The 16,096-nt window shown below is 43.7% G+C and overlaps 2 protein-coding genes across 2 annotated transcripts in view; one reads left to right on the forward strand and one right to left on the reverse strand.

The window, feature by feature from the left end:
* Nucleotides 1–319, reverse strand: part of HEPH (hephaestin) — a 48,713-nt gene extending 48,394 nt beyond the window's left edge. Inside the window, exon 1 of the mRNA XM_057404820.1 lies at nucleotides 243–319. The gene's annotated coding sequence lies outside the window, so the exon portion shown is untranslated. The remainder of the gene's footprint in view (nucleotides 1–242) is intronic.
* Nucleotides 320–715: 396 nt separating this feature from the next.
* LOC130596840 (heat shock factor protein 3-like) lies at nucleotides 716–15,610 on the forward strand. The gene is made up of 13 exons (XM_057404838.1): nucleotides 716–915; nucleotides 2,261–2,369; nucleotides 4,005–4,132; nucleotides 6,855–6,979; nucleotides 7,847–7,922; nucleotides 8,663–8,724; nucleotides 9,139–9,220; nucleotides 9,503–9,636; nucleotides 10,072–10,317; nucleotides 12,588–12,693; nucleotides 13,259–13,324; nucleotides 14,563–14,629; nucleotides 15,182–15,610. Exons 1-13 carry the CDS (start codon nucleotides 778–780, stop codon nucleotides 15,511–15,513), a joined length of 1,671 nt encoding a protein of 556 aa, XP_057260821.1. The 5' UTR covers nucleotides 716–777; the 3' UTR covers nucleotides 15,514–15,610.
* Nucleotides 15,611–16,096: the final 486 nt, after the last annotated feature.

The raw sequence follows: 16,096 nt of genomic DNA on the forward strand, positions 1-16,096 counted from the left end.
AGGAAAAACCCAAACCCAACTTTATATCACATTCATACCTGAACCTTTATACTTTACAACAGAACCCTTGCTCCCAGGACTTCCCCTCGCCAGTTCTCCAATAGCACAGACATTACAAATTAACAGAAGATTCGACTTCAGTTTATGTAGCAGCCAACCAGCTTCCAGTGACCAAGGCAGAGAGCCTGAACGCTCGCTTCTTCCCTGACACGAGAGAAGGCGGGAAGGAGCTTGTCCCTTACGTGCAGCGCGGCCGGACACGGGATCTGCTGGCGGCTACAGCCGGAGGCAGCCCCGGCGGCGGGACCTCGCGGAGTGAGGCCGCACCGAGCCACAGCGTACAAAGTCCGTACCGTCAGCAGGCGCTGCCTCGCCTCCGCCCGGGCCCCGCCCGTCCGCCGCACGGACCGAGCCACCCCACGACGCACCTCCGGGCTGCGCCCCGTCGCACCTGCAGCTGGCCCCACCGCGCTCCACCGGGGCACACGGAGCCCGGACTGCAGGATCGCACCGAACCCCCGCCCCACCACAGCGCGCCCCTGCCCGTCCCACCCAGCACCGCTGTCCCGCAGCGTGCCCCGGCCGGGTGCGGGGCTCAGCCCCCCGGGAGCGCGGGGCAGGCCGGCTGCACGTACCTGCCAGGCGGGAGAGGGCGGCCCGGGGAGCGGCCCCACCAGCGAGCGCTCCCCAGAGGCGCTTCGGGCATGGCGTCACGGCCGCCGTCGGCCGCTCCGCCCTCCCCCGGCCCGCTGCACGAGTGCGCGGCCCGGCCTGAGAATGCGGGAAGGGCTGGCGCTGCCCGGCGGCCCCGGCGCTGCCCCGGGGCCCGGCTTCGCTCCGGTGCCCGGTTTCCTGGCCAAGCTCTGGGCGCTGGTAGAGGACCCGCAAAGCGACGACGTCATCGGTTGGAGCAGGGTGAGAGCGGCCCGCGGGGCCCTGGCCCGGCCGGGCACCGCCAGCGCCATCCGCGAGGCGGAGAGGAGAGGGGCGCGGAGGGGCTGGGGCGGCACGAAGCGGGTGGCAGGGCCAGGGCCAGGGCCAGGACCGTGGAGGGAGTCCCGGAGGGGTTGGGGTGGAAGCGCTGGGGCGGTGCTGCGGGGCTCTGCGGGCGGGGCGGAGGTGGCGGCGGCGGCGGCGGCTCAGCCGCGGGGAGTGGGACCGGCCAGGAGGCGGGGCCGGGAGGGGCATGAGCGGTGGCTGGGGAGGGCACCAGGCCTCTGGGAAGCTGGAGGGTCGGGAGTCCTTCGGCGGGCCGTGGGCAGCAGCGGGGCGTGACGGCGTGGGCTGGCGCTTCAGCGGGGGGGGGAAGGCCCGTTGTGACGGACAGAACCGGCGGGTGCGAAGGTTGCGGGGCCGGACGCGACCCCGCGGCGGGGGCTGGGCTCTGCCTGTGCAGACGCCCCGGGGTGAGCGGGTCCCGGTGGCAGCATCGCAAATGGCGCCCGCCCCCAGAGCAGAGCGGTGACGTGCCGTGGAAAACGCACTTTAAGAAGTAATTAACTTGTAATTTTCCCTTCCTGCCATAGGAAGGTTGGGCCGCCTTGGCCAGAGCGCCTCCGGGCGCTGTGTGGCTGAGGTCTGGCACGGGCATGGCGTTATTTCTGTCTCCTGTCACTTTTACATCCCTTGGAATTTCTCCACTTGTTTTTCCCCAGAGATTCAGCCATTGCAAAGGCAAAGAAGAAAATAGCCATTTTTGCTCTTTTTGTGACCAACATAAAACTGCCACAAAAGACCTGCCGGGTTTCGGGAAGTTTGAGTTTGAGAATAGGCAAAATCCGAAGCTGCTTGTGTCGTAGTTACACTTCCTCACCGCTGGGCTGTGTGGTCTGAACTTTCTGTAGCTCAGCAACGCTCCTTGGTTATTTTTGAGTGGTGACATAGTCCTTACAATGGAAGAATCTTGTCAGGGTCTGGGCAAACTGACCGAGGAGATAAAAGCCCTCTAGTGGCATAACTTCCATTGTGCTGGAGCAATGGTTGTGTTTCCTGTGGGCAGAGACTGACAGATACACGGGGGTTTCAGAAGAATTTTTCTATGGCCTAAGACAAAACTTCAGGAGCTTTAGAACTTCAGGTTTTGAAAAATGTCCCATTGAGCAGAAATATTTTGTGTAACTGTCTTTTTGGATCCAAACTTTTTAGTACAGCCCCAGGTACTCAGAAGTGCTCACACAGACTTTTGCCCTGCCCTGCCATCCCTGTCTTGACACCTTAGAAAAATTGTGCCTGTTCTCTGTTACTTCTGTTTATTTCCTAGAATGGTGAGAATTTCTGCATTCTGGATGAGCAGAGGTTTGCCAAGGAGCTACTCCCCAAGTACTTCAAACACAACAATATCTCCAGTTTTATACGACAACTTAACATGTGTAAGCATCAACTGTTCTTAGTTTCCTTTCTGCTAAGTTCATTGCTACGTGGTATTGATTTGAAATTCTTTAAACAAAACAACTGACTTGGCAGGTCCCTGAAAACCCGAATTCTGGTCTTAAGTTTGCTTTGCAAAAGAAAAGAACAGTAGAGCCTGGCTTATTTTTGCTTTCTGTGTTTTGAGCAGTGGCTGTAAAAAAACCTGTTTAATGTGGTGGTACCTAAAGCTTGGATAGAGTTTTCTGGGCTCCAGTGGCCGTGTTAATGGTACCTAGAGGAACAGAGACCATATCTACACCCGTGTATATAGCATATAAAAAAAAAAAAATAATTGCCTAGATCATGCTGTTGCCTGCATTGCTGTGTTGAAACAATATTAGTGACGCTGATGGATCAAGCTGGACTGAGTTTCTCATTATGTTTTCCGTGCTCTACATCTGAACATCATGTAGCATCCCATTACACATGTACAACTTGTACAGGCAAAGAGCTGGAGGGAGGAGGTGATTCAAAGAAGCAGTACAATGTACAGGGCTGCCACACAGCAGAAATAATGGTTTTGCAGCAAATAGCTTATGGGCTGAGTGAAGGTACAAACTGCATAGAAGATGGCCATCTTGCTTAGATATTCCATGTGGAATAAGGGGCAGGAACCCTCTGTCCTTGCCCAGTAGGTTTGCATGGTCTCTCTAACTGATGCCTGTTTAGATTTTGGCTGACGTGAGAAAGCTTACCTTTCTTTTGACACAAGGTGGATGTTGCTGTTCAGGTGTTAAGTCTTCATCATTTAGGTGTCAAAGGATAATGCGAACAAGCAGTTGTCAGTTGCCTTGCAGCAAGGGCAAATGCTGAAATGCAAATATTTCTGTGAATACATGCAGTGTGATGGCAGCCTCCTTTTCCTGCTGGACCTATTCTAGCTTCAAGTGAAGTTTTCTTATGGTAGTGCTCTTGGGGCACAGTGAAACAGAAGTACATTCACTATGTTAAAAGCTTGAATGAGAAGAGGTAGAAATTGGTCTGTAAACTGTATTTTGTGTCTGCCCTGTGGTACTCGAAGCAGGGTTGCAGTGACAGGGATATAGCTGACAATGTCTTATTTCATGTAGGCAGTCTGGTGTGGAGAAAGTACTCTGTGTGCATGTGTTGCATAGGCTGAGAACTGATTTTTCCTCCTTACTTTATTCTGTAGACCCTGGTAGTACATGACAGCATTTGTTTTGATTTGTAGTTGTTTGGGATTATAGGCATGAAAAGGAAGGTGCGCTGTTCCACTGCTCCCACTGGGGCAAGATTTTATTCAAGATGTCTTTATAACTCTGATTTGTAACTCACTTCTGTGGTTACTTGAACATCCCTGTCTTGCTGCAGACACTAGCTGGCCTCTGCTATGCATGCTGTTTGTACGACCTGTGAGGTCATTTGATGATATTGTGGACATGTTCTCTAGCTGTGAAGACTGGAGCAGTCAAATCAATGAGCACCAAGGAAAAGCTATTTTGGCTGGTTTCCATAGTTTCTGCTCCCACTGACTGTAGTGCTTCAGGTGTTTCAGTAGCCTTGGGTTTTTTTTAGCTGTATGCTGTTACAGTCAGCTTTGCACTGAAAGAAATGACTTTGATATATATCCACAGATGGTTTCAGGAAGGTGATTGCCCTGGAGAATGGTATGATTACAGCAGAGAAAAGCTCAGTCATTGAGTTCCAGCACCCTTTCTTCAAGCAAGGGAAGGCACATTTACTGGAAAACATCAAGCGCAAGGTACAATCTAAGCATGTATTTACTTCACTTTGCTATGAAAAGTAGCTGTTAAAGAGCATGTCTGGGGGCTTCAAATACTTCACAGCCAACAGATTCCGTGGGAACCAAGGTTGTGCATCATGATGCAAGACTTTGTAACTCCATCCTGAATGCCAGGCTTGGCTTGGCCTCCTTATGCCAGCATTTAGACAAAACACACCTTGCTGTTTGGCAGCGCTCTGGAGTAGTGCCACATCTTCATGGCTGTCACGCTAGAACCCCTTTTTCACGGCAAATTCGTATACCCACTTGCAGCTTAGCATGGTCTTCAATTCTGTCGTCATAGAGCTGAAAAGAGTCACAAAGTGAAAGAAGCAAAAGAAAATACAACCCTATTTGGGGCTTCTTGTTGAAAATTAGCAAGGGCATCAGTAATCAGTTCATTTGGGTGACTTTGCATGAATCGCATTATTTCTCCAAAACTACGTTGCCACTAAGCTGCCCCTTTGTTAGTACTTTCCAGTTTTATCTTGCACATTCAGGCCTTGTCTGACCTGTTCCAGCACAGATATTTATCCTCTGTTGGCACTTTAGAGCGCATAATATCCTCCCAGCCAGAGAAAGAGAGTATCATGATACATCACATTGACATTTGAACTGCAGAATCTTTTCTTTAGAATGTCGTAATATGGTAGCTACATTGCCCAAGTTAATAAAAGCAGAGGATAGGCTTGAGAGTCACAATTGTGTTTTGATTGATTCTCCACTGTGCTGTCTCTGCTCAAAATCACAATGGATTAAATATAGTTGTACAGTTGCTTCTCTGACTCAGGCCTGTGCTTTCCCCAGATGCTGTAATCGCTAACTTGTCTTGGCTTGCACACATCTCTTGCTGGGATGTTGGGGCTGTCAGCTGATGATGTTCTGTATGGCACCATGTATCCTAGGTGTGTTGCACTGGGTGGAGTATTCTAGATGGAAAGACAAAAGCTCTGGTTAGTGCCAAGGACATTCATATGAAACTACTGAATAGGTTGGTGAAACATGTTCTTTGTTGAACAGGAAATGGTAGTGATTTTTTGCAAAACATCCATTAATTTTCTTTTACTGCCTGGAATGGAGCCATATTTCAGTACTTGCTGTAAACTGGACTTAAAGCTTCTAACAGGAATGCAAGTTTGAATGCAGGACTTCCTTTACTTCCTCCCTTTTACTGTCAGTCCTGCTGAAATGCTTCAGTTTTGACACCCTTATATCTGGGTCAGGACTCTGAAGAGAACAATTCCTTACACTTGGGCAGAATGTTTTAGTTTGGCTGTTTTATGGGGGCAGGCTGACTGCATTTGAAATTTCTATCTGTCTCCATCTTTGGGTGTGTGGGGTACCACAGGGAGAGGTGGTATGCTAAAGAGAAATCAGCCATGATTTTTCACTGGGGATACAGCTCAGTGTACCTTAGTATAATGTATTACCCACAAGAATAGTGAAGCATCTAAAAAGGTAGATGGAGAGGCCACTCAGCCCATCCTTTGTTACAAGGATTATGTTAAGAATGTAGTTGGCTATTTCTGTGGGGTAATAATGACGTAGCAATTATATTCTGTTTCATCATGAAGTGATGGGATATTTTATAACACTGTAGATCTATTTCTGACTATCCCATTCTCCTTTGGAAGAAAAAAGGGGTCTGTGAGCCGACCTGCATGGAAGTTACCTAGCACTTCAGCAGGCCAGACCCAGATGCTTTCACACACTTGTCCCCCTCTTGGAATTCAGTAGAATAGCAAGAAATATCAGTGTGTTGTAGGCGGGAAGGGACATCTGGTGGTTATCTGATGCAACTCCATTTGGTTCAGTTGCAGTCAGCATTTAGCTAAATGATTTTTAAAATGCCCACAAAGCCTGGACATGTCATTCAGATGTGCAATGCACCAGACCTGTCTTTTTCCAAATCCTGAATTGTGTGTTAGCCACAGAGAGAGCTGCTGAAAGAACTGGAAAAGTTAAGAGTGTAGAAGTGTGGGGAGGAGAGGGTGAGCTTTTTGCTTTCTGATGGCTCTTCTGCCGTTGTTTAAAAGAGGTGGCATTCATGAATTCTGCTGTGGCAGAAGAGCAGAATCTGACTTTCTCAAGACAAGTCTCCAAAATTTTGGAATGTCATCAGCAGAGAGGTAGTAGAGCAAACACCAGTGGGAATCTGCAGTTCAGGTAGTGTGGGATGAATATTCAAATTGAGTAAGATGTGTCTATTTAGACACCTTTCCCTCCTACCAGGAACTTAATTGAAATGTGTTACTCCTGTGCTGGCATATTTACCTGCACCTAAAAGGAATATGATTGTCTTGTTCTTATTCCACTATGAATTATGTTTTGTTTTTATCTGGGGTCTTACCCTTTGAGACTAGAGGGCAATCTGTCACCAGACCTGTCAGAGCAAACACACTAGGGAAGGCTGTTTTCAGTCAGTGGTAGGTTTTTATCATTAATGACAATGGTGAACCCTCTGTCTACACGTACAAAGGGCTAATCTCATGTTTTCACTGACAACTTTTTTTTTTCTTGCATACAGTGTAGACTGTCCTAACAGCTGTCACCTATAGTAAGTGTTGTGGTTTGTGATGCATAAGAATTAAGTGTTACCTAATCTTTTAATGGAGTTTACAAACTAACTACACTGTTCCTGTAGAAGGGAGTATGCAAAGCACTGTTTGTAGTTAAAACGTGTAACCTGGTCCTGTTTTAGGTATCTGCAGTAAGAACTGAGGATCTCAAGGTCTGTGCGGAGGATTTGCACAAAGTACTCGCTGAAGTCCAAGAAATGAGAGAGCAGCAGAACAACATGGATGTCAGACTGGCTAACATGAAGAGGTAGACTCGTCTGCTTCAGAGGCACTTATGTGTTGAGTGTTGCTTAGGTCTAATGGAGCTTGACTCGGAATGTGGTGTTCATTTGAACTGGAAATGGGTGAAGCTGTATTTTTCTAAGAATCCCCATTCCATCCCACACAACGTTCTGTACCTTGTTTCATTTTATAATTCAGTTGCAGACCAGAGATGAAGACTGGGAATTTTTGACTGTTTTGGGATTTCATTTTGGTTGCCATCACCTGTAGTAGTTTTCTAGGACGATCAAAGTACTTCCTTTTCAAAACAAAAAAACCCAGGATTAAATGAGGTGAGGGAGAAATAGCCTTTAATTTTCTTTCTAAGTGGAAGTGGACTTTTCATGTCCTCATCAGATTCTTTTTGTATACGCACTGGTAATTCATTCAGGTCATTGGTATGCACGCAGGTGTCAACTAAAGTTCAGGAGATACCTTCACTTCACTCCCTCTATTCCTTGAAAACAACCAAACAACCAAACAAAACGCATCAAAGGCTAACTTTGAAACTGTTCTCAGATGGTCTGTGTTACACTCAGCCTGTTTTCAAACACTGAGTTTTGTTCTAAGGTTTTAAGGCTTTGAAGGAATAGTGCAGATCAGGATTATTGATGGAGCAGAAGAGATTGAGAATGTCCTTACTAGAGCGAGTTTGGTTCTGCCTGATGGAAAATTGAGCCAATTTAACACAGAGTTTGTACTAGTGGATTGGATTAACTGATTGTTAGTTATCCACGGAAGGAATGTTGCCATTGGTCCTGCAAGGTACTGTGAAAGTTTGAAAGCTGTAAAACTAGAGCATATAAAGTAAAATCTGTTCATCCTCTGTCTTCTGATTTATTCTGCATTGCAGAGAAAATAAGGCCCTGTGGAAAGAAGTGGCAGTTCTAAGGCAGAAGCACAGTCAACAACAGAAGCTGCTGTCTAAGGTACCATTGCAGCATCTTCAGTGCTACCATCCTTATTCCTGCCTCTGTGATACTTCATGGCATTCTTTGCTTATGTAGAATGACAAATGACACAGAGCTGAACAGGCTATATTAATACAGCATAAAGGAAATGTTCACAGTTCCTGAGTGTCCCAGAAGTAGCACAGCAAAGAACCACGAGCAAAACATTAAGGAAAAGTTGTAGGAGAAAGGATTTGCTTGTGTTTGAAATCTCAGTGATTTTCATTTGGAGAGAAATCAGTAAATCAAGCTGACCTGGGGTAAACTTGAGGCTGGAGGCAGCGCGTGGTAACAGGAACCTAAAACAAGAGACTGCAGGCACATGGAATGGAGTCTGTGAAAGATCTTGGACCAAGACAATATTAGCCCACTCAAGAAGTCAACTTGGATCCCAAAAAGTATAGGAGCTTCTGCACTGGAACAGATTTTCTCTGGTTTATCCCTCAGCTCTTTCTGGTCTGGAATTCTCTAGTGATTTGTGGTGTTATATTACATTTAGAAAAAAAAAAGCCAAAAACTGTCCGAGTGGGGTATTTTTTCAGTGCCATCGGTAGCTGTCATTTTGGTTTTTAAGACACAAACGGAAATGGATTTGTAATTTACCTACTAATTTCAATCACATAACTACATAATTTTGTAGTAAAATCTGAATTATTAAGTTAACATTAGGATTGCTGTGCTGACTACTTGGTTTTTGTTTGTATGTTTTTCCTTTTTAGATTCTTCAATTTATACTAAGTTTGATGCGAGGAAATTATATTGTTGGGGTCAAAAGAAAAAGGTAATTACTGGATAGTTCAAAAATCAGTTTCAAATATGAATTATAGGGATAAATCAGCTTCTAAGAGCAAGATACTTAAAGTGTATGAAGAATATTTTTATCACTTGTATATTCAAACTTGCATAAAGCATCAAATTAAGATTTCTACTTCTTTATCACTAAAAAAATTGCTGGGAAGAGACTATGCATCTTGAATTCTGAAGGGCAGAGTTATGAAAAAGAGTACTCTTTCAAAATGTAACAAAAAGTTTGTTTAGAGTGCAGCCTGTCTGCAGTAAACTTGGTAAAAAACATTTCTAAAGGCCAGTTATCTTAGAAGTGGAAAAATGATTGTTCTTACCATTGCTGCATGTATTTGGCATTGCTACAGCTTTTTACTATTGGACCCTATACTGAAGCCATGTTTTGTCTCAGGTCTCTAACAGATGCTGCAGGTGCTTCACCTTCCAAATACAGTCGTCAGTATGTTCGCATACCTGTTGAAAGTGGCCAAGCAGTAAGTTTTCCCAGGGAAAGAATCGATGGGTTGGACAGGATGATACACAGTGGTCTCAAAGTCTTCCTTGTAACTCTTAATGCCCTAGTCTTACAATCAGATGCACTCCATTTTGAAATGGGCAGCTTTAAAGCATTGCTATCATGGAGGTCAGTACAACTAGTAAAAGATGAACTCTGAGCAGGACAGAGAAGGTGCAAAAACAAAGAAAGCAAGAAAAAAAGACCTTAAAGACCTTTTTGTTTTACTCATTCTACTCATTGTGTTTGCTGTATCCTGCAGGTGGCTTTTTCTGAACATAGTGCAGATGATGAGGACGGGAATGGTACAGGTCTCATCATTCGAGATATCACTGATACCATGGAAAATGCCACCAGTGGTCTCCCTGCTGTGGCACACACAAGTGGCCGAGCCAGGTACGTTTAAAGGGTGTGGAAGTATTTATGCCTAGATTGTTACTAGGTGGTTATGTTTGTGTAAATGATCCATATGAATCCTGGGAAACAGCTTCTCAGAGTTTTCCTCCATTTGTGCATGACAGACCTGTTGGTAGGCTGCCTTTTTTACAACATGTAGCATTAGTCATGGGGAGCAAAGATTTTTAGGAGCTCATGTCTCTTCAGGAGTACCTGAAAGGCTGTCAAGCTGATTGCACTTGAAGTTTAATTTTCTGATGCTTTTCTGTCTATTCAACAAATAAGCACATACTAACTTTTTGATTGAATAGGGACATGAATGCATATATTGATTACGAATAAACAATCCAAAATGTATCTAAGTTAGTAATAAACAAACCAAGATCCAGTTGATGATTTCTCCTGTATGTTGTTTCTCTTTGGGTCATATTTTAGAGAGCCACAGGCCCCTATGGATCCTGGCTTACCTATTTGTCAAGTATCACAGCCAAATGTGTTAAATTGTGCAGAATCTATCCCACCAGTTCATATAAATGATGTCAACAAACTCGGTGAAATAGGAAATGTTGCTGTGGAGCTCCATACTGCACAACCTAATACTCCAGAAGACCCCGTGTCAGTGATTGACTCCATCTTGAATGAAAGCAACTCTGGAAACCAAAACGATCCTTTGCTGGACAGGTATTAACTTGTTTCTGGAAACTGTTACACTGCTACCATCTTGTGGGATCTTGTCAAAGTTCCAGGGGATGTGTTTAGCAGAACATTGTGATTTATGTCTTTAAATGTTGTTGAACTTTGTTTTCCTGTCCTTTTAGATCTTTAAACAATTTTCTGTCCTGTTTTGAACACCTAGGTTTAGATTTCTCAATTGCTAGTGTGCCGTCAGGGATTAAGGACATGATCTGAGATTGTTCAGCTGCTCGTTTGGCTTCAAAATTGGCCAAATTATTTCCAATTTCCTGATCAGAGTCACCTTGTTGATGTCCTTTACAGTACATAATAGCTACTTCTTCAGGTAGCTGAGCAGATTCCAGTAATTGTAGAATTTCTGTGGCATGTTTAATCTGTTTCCGTTGTGTGTTCAAATGGTCCTCGTTCTTTCCAGATAGCACCGTGTGCATGGACCACACCAAACGCGTATTTAGAATCAGTCCAAATATTTATCCTTTTGTCTTCAGCCAATTCCAGGGCTCTCATTAATGTTATTATTTCTGCCTTCTGGGCAGAGATGTTCATGGGTAAAGGTTTAGCTTCTGTTACCTGTAAAGTGGTGGTAATGGCATATCCTGCCTTTTGTTCACCATTTTTCATGAAGCTACTGCCATCAGTAAACCAAGAATCAGTATCTTCCAGAGGTTTTTCTTTCAAGTCTGGTCAGCTCGAATATACAGTCTCTATAGTGACCAAGCAGTTGTGTGATAGTGGTTCTGTCAATTGTTCCTGTAAAAAAAGATGCAGAGCACCATAACCGTGGATCCAAAGTCTGCACCATCCAGTCATTCCCAGGAATGTTCGGAGCTCCTTGACGGCCGACAGTCGTGGAGTCTTGACAAATGGCTTCTTTTCTAGCAGCTCCAAGTTTTCTCTCTTCTCCTGTTATTTCATATCCTAGGTAGGAAACTCAGGTTTGGATTAGTTGACCCTTCTGTTTGGATACCCAATAACCATTCAGTCCCAGAAAATTTAATAATTCCACTGTCCACTGGATACATTCTTCCTTTGTTTCAGCAGCAATTAACAGGTCATCCACATACTGTAACAGAGTCCCGGTCTGAGTAGGTGGCTTCCATAATGCTAACTGATTTCCAAAACTTGACTGTTTTTAAACCCTTTAGGTAATACCATCCAAGTTAATTGAGTTTTTCTTCCTGTGTCAGGATTTTTTCCCATTCGAAAGCAAATAATTTTGGCTTTCTTTGGCCAATGGTAAGCAAAAGAAAGCGTCCTTTAAATCCAGGACGGCAAACCATTTCTGATTTAATTTTAGTTTGGTCAGTAAAGTATATAGATTAGCCACTACAGGGTGGGTGTCCTCTACTATTCTATTTATTGCCCTTAAATCTTGAACTACCCTATAGCTTTTCCCATCTGCTTTCTTTACTGGTAAAGTGGGGTTGTTATATTCCGATTCACATTCCACTAATAAATCATATTTTAAAAATTTATCAATAATTTCCCTTCTATCTTGTATCCTTAAAGGATACTGTTTTATTTGAACTGGGCAGCCCCCTCTTTTTATTTCAGTTTTAATAGGCAAAGCATTCTTTAACTTCAGGTAGGAAGTGCTGATGATGTGTCACAGCACTTCCTGTGACCTAAAGGCCTTCTGATGTCTCATCTCATTGGCACTGCAGCATGGGGTGATGCCTTGGAACTATCTGCTACTGGTAGTTGAGTATTCCAGTGCAGGAGGTAGCTTGCAGCACAGCAAAGAGTTCAGTACTGGTGCTGTGCGTGCAGCTCCCTTTCCACTTCATTCAGTGTCCCTTGAATCATGCCCTGTCCATGGAAATGCATACAATTTGGCAACAATCTGATGTTTCAGTATAGGAAAATAGGCAGTGTTCCTTCAGATGGAGGTATTTTCCAGCTCTTTGTTATTATTTGTTGTCCCCAGGTGAAAGCCATCGGGCCTTATTTTAAACAGATGTTGGTCTATAGTCTGTTGATCTATAGATCCAAGAATATTCAAAAGATATTAAATTGAAGGAGGATGTAGATATGGAAGGAGGAACTGCCTTTTTTTATGGTAGCTGTTATTGTACTTGCACTTCAGATAGTCTTCCCTGTACCTGTCCTTCAAAGAGTTGAACTGTGAAAAGTGATAAAGGAATGTGGTTTCATTAATTTGGCAATAAGCTATTCTGGAATGTGAGCAATCTGCCTTTCATGCACAAGAAGGTCCTAACAACTGTTTCTTACAGCACTATATAATTCTGTCTTTTTAGAGAAGAAATTCAGGATTTTCTTAATTGCATCGACGCCAACCTTGAAGAGCTTCAAGCAATGTTATCTGGGAAGCAGTATAACTTTGGTTCTGAAGCTTTCAGTGATGTGAGTGTCTTTTTATGATTTCTGAAAAATACTGATGAGGATGCATCATGAAATTTTACTGGTTTATTCCATGTTGTAATGGGCAAGGGGAGGGGGAAATTCTGAAAAGCAAGTACTTATGAATAGAATGCGGCATAGGCATTCTAGGAGTCTTTAACATGGTACAAGGTAACAGAGAGCCTTTTTCAGTTCATACAGTATATCTGTTACACAGAACTCAAGGAGGGGGGGGGAAATGGAAAAAACTGGACTCACTTCTCCTCAAGCCTTCACCACTTATCATCACATCCTGCTTATGTGGTTATGCATTTATAAGATGGAATGAAACTCAGCCATACACCTGGAATTACTGGGCAACATGGTGTCTTTCTCTTCTCCTGTGACCTCAGTTTACCACCACAGGGTAAAAGGATATTGCTGTCAGCCTGTGGGGGAGCTACCTTCCTTGTGCTTCAGCAGGTGGTGTGCTCTTTATCCTGCTTTCCTTTCAGGACCTGTCTGAAGTTTGTTTTAAGGGCCTTATTATATTACGTATGGCCTGGTTTTGGTTTGGTTTTTTTTTCAGACACTTAATCCTGAGCTACCAGCCCTGGATATGAACTTGATGGAAACTTCCCCTGGTATGGAAAATGTAAGAGTAAGATTTGCTTCGATGATGGGGAGGGTTAAGATGATGTGGAGAGCTAAAATTTCACTGATGCAGTTTGAGGATAGGGACTGGATTAATAGCACAGCATGAAACCACAATTTTATCTTGTCCTGCTGACTTAATGTTTTCAGTTACATGTATTAATTCAGTTGGCATATATGAATTTCAGCAGCTTCTCAAGATAATTTCAAATGTTATGTTCCTGGCTGCATTAGTACAGTCAGTGGGGTGACTTAAACTGCCACTTTGGTTTGAATAACCTGTTCTGTGCGTTCTGAATACACCTGGGAAAATACGGAAGAGGGAAACAAACTGGTGTGTATTGAATTAGCTGCCTATATTGAGGAACTTTTTATTCTTACCTATTACTTCTATACCTTCTGTTTAGAATTAGAAGGCTAGAAAATCATCTCTTTTTGATCAAAGTGTATTGAGAGCAGTTTCTTGGCTTATTTTTCCTAGCCTCAGGGATTCCCATGGTGTCTTTTAGCCAAGTAATAACTAGATCTGGGGTTATAGTTCAGATGGGATTGTGTCTTCGGTCTGCCTGAAGACTGAATGAAAAGTACTACATGAAAAATATAATGCAATATACTGTATTTATTCTGATCATGGCTATATGAAATTTCCTCAGAGGACATACAAAAGTTCAGTGTCAATTTACTTATCTTGGTTCAGTTCCTAGAATTGACTCATGTTAGAAAAAAAAAAACACAAAACCCTTGCAAGTGTCATTTATTTTGTAGTCCTAAAGTAATATTTAGTCTAATAATAATATTTAATCTTAGGACTTCCCAGCCATAAGAGTTTAGACTACAACTGAGGCAAAATGCAGCTGTGTTCAAGCAGTGCTTGCAGGATTTAATTATATTGATGAATTGATGAATGATATTGATGAAATCAATATAATTAATGTTAACAGCACTATTTCTTCAAGACAGACAATAATAAAGCTTCTGGTTTGGAAGTTAAAATAAATTTTTGCTAGTCAGAAACTTGTTTGCTTTAGTAAATTAAGTTTGTCTGTATTTGTCCATGCCCTCTCCTGAGAGCTCTAGTTTGCTGGCCCTCATGTCAACAATGGGCTCATTGATCAGGTGTTCCAATTCTCCTCCCTCCTCCTTTCACCTTTAATTTTGTTAACCAGTCAGTGGAGACTTTGATTTTGGTTTTGTTATTCTTGTTGTTTTCAGTGTTCTTACTCTATCCATTTTGTTCAGATTGCAAACTTGGCAGAGAGCACTGAAGACCTGGGATCAAGTGAGGCAGAAACAGCAGGAAGCAAAGGTGGGCAGGAAGGAATGCTGAGAGCTGTGTCAGCTCCAAACTCTTCCAAAACTGTATGTTGAAATGAAATCTTTGTAGCGAGTATTGTCATTTATCTCCTTTTGGTCTGGGCTTAAAAATTTTTGTGAACACTAGGATGTTTCACTGATCTTGATGAAGCTGCACTTCAGAGGCCCCATCCTGTGCCCCGTGTTGGTGTTTACCATTTCCTTTTCTTATGCATGACACAGTGCCACAATAGAGAGTAGAACTGCAAACATCCTTGTGGAAGTCTCTCTTACATGGGCTACAGCCCCTGCAAATGCACTCATTTTGCTACTTCGGTGCTGCCATTGCATGCCATATGCATAAGGGGGCTTGGAGTTCAGATACTCAACAGACACAGGAGCCTTAGCTCCACTCTTGCAGCTGTGGGTTTAGTCTGTCAGACCTCAGCTGTGTGGTTTTCTCTAGTGAACCAAATTTTGAAGCAGCCTCTCCAATTTTCTTTGTCTTTCTTTGCTACTTACATGACAGAGGAGCCTGGAGTTTAAACTGTTTGTTTTCTCTCAGATATGCAGCTGATACAGTACAGGGCCAATCCTCTGCTTTCATTATTTGAAGAACTACCTTCAGGTGAAGCTGCAGGGAAGATAGAGGACCCAAAAGACCTTCTGCTGCCTCCCCTGGAGGAGAAACCTGCTCTTCATCCTCCATCAGGTAGTGGAACTGTCTTGCCGCTAGTAGCTCCAGCAAGCCAAGCTGAGCGTCTGGATGCTCTGGGAATGGGTGACCCACCTCTCCTCTCAGAAGATGGAAATGGAGAGTATAAACTCTTTCCACTCTTGCTCCTTAGTCCTGTTGCTAACTTCATAGAAGAGGCCTCTGAGATAGAAACTTCTTGAACTCGCATCGCATCTGTAACTGGCTTAGCAATGACAAATAGATAACAAAGTGGATCAGCAAGAAGTTTGACCTCTCTCCTCGCCTGCTTCCTGGGTGTCATATGGACATATGTCTATGGACAAATGAAAGTTCTCATCAAGCAAAGAGCATATCTGGAAAAACTGAAAAGGTGGTGAAAGCAGGAGCTGGTGGGAGTGGAGGCACTGGGGGTGGGGGGAAGAAAAACCTCCTTATAAGCATACCACAACATATTCCATAACTTTTTATCCAATATCTTTATTGCAAGAGGAGATTTGTTTGTATCCTGTTTGTAACATGTGGCTGGGTTTTTTTTTTTTCTTGGGGGGGGGGGGGGGGGGGGGGGGGGGGGATGTGTTGGTTGTTTGGTTTTGTTTTATTTTATTAGCTGAATAGTAATGTGTGTAATATTTTAAACATGGGTTTTACTCTTCCTTAGAGCCTGTTTCAGTAGATGGCTTGTCTACTGTTTGGAATTAGGATTTATTTCTGTTTTTTAATTTTGTTTTCAATTTGAGATCTCTTTTTTTTGATAGTTTATGGCTACAGTTGTTTGCATCTGCT

This window comes from Pezoporus wallicus, unplaced genomic scaffold (assembly GCF_028554395.1).
Source record: "Pezoporus wallicus isolate ANWC-B61680 ecotype Strahan unplaced genomic scaffold, APGP_CSIRO_Pwel_v1 contig_5104, whole genome shotgun sequence".
Classification (NCBI taxonomy): Eukaryota; Metazoa; Chordata; class Aves; order Psittaciformes; family Psittacidae; genus Pezoporus; species Pezoporus wallicus.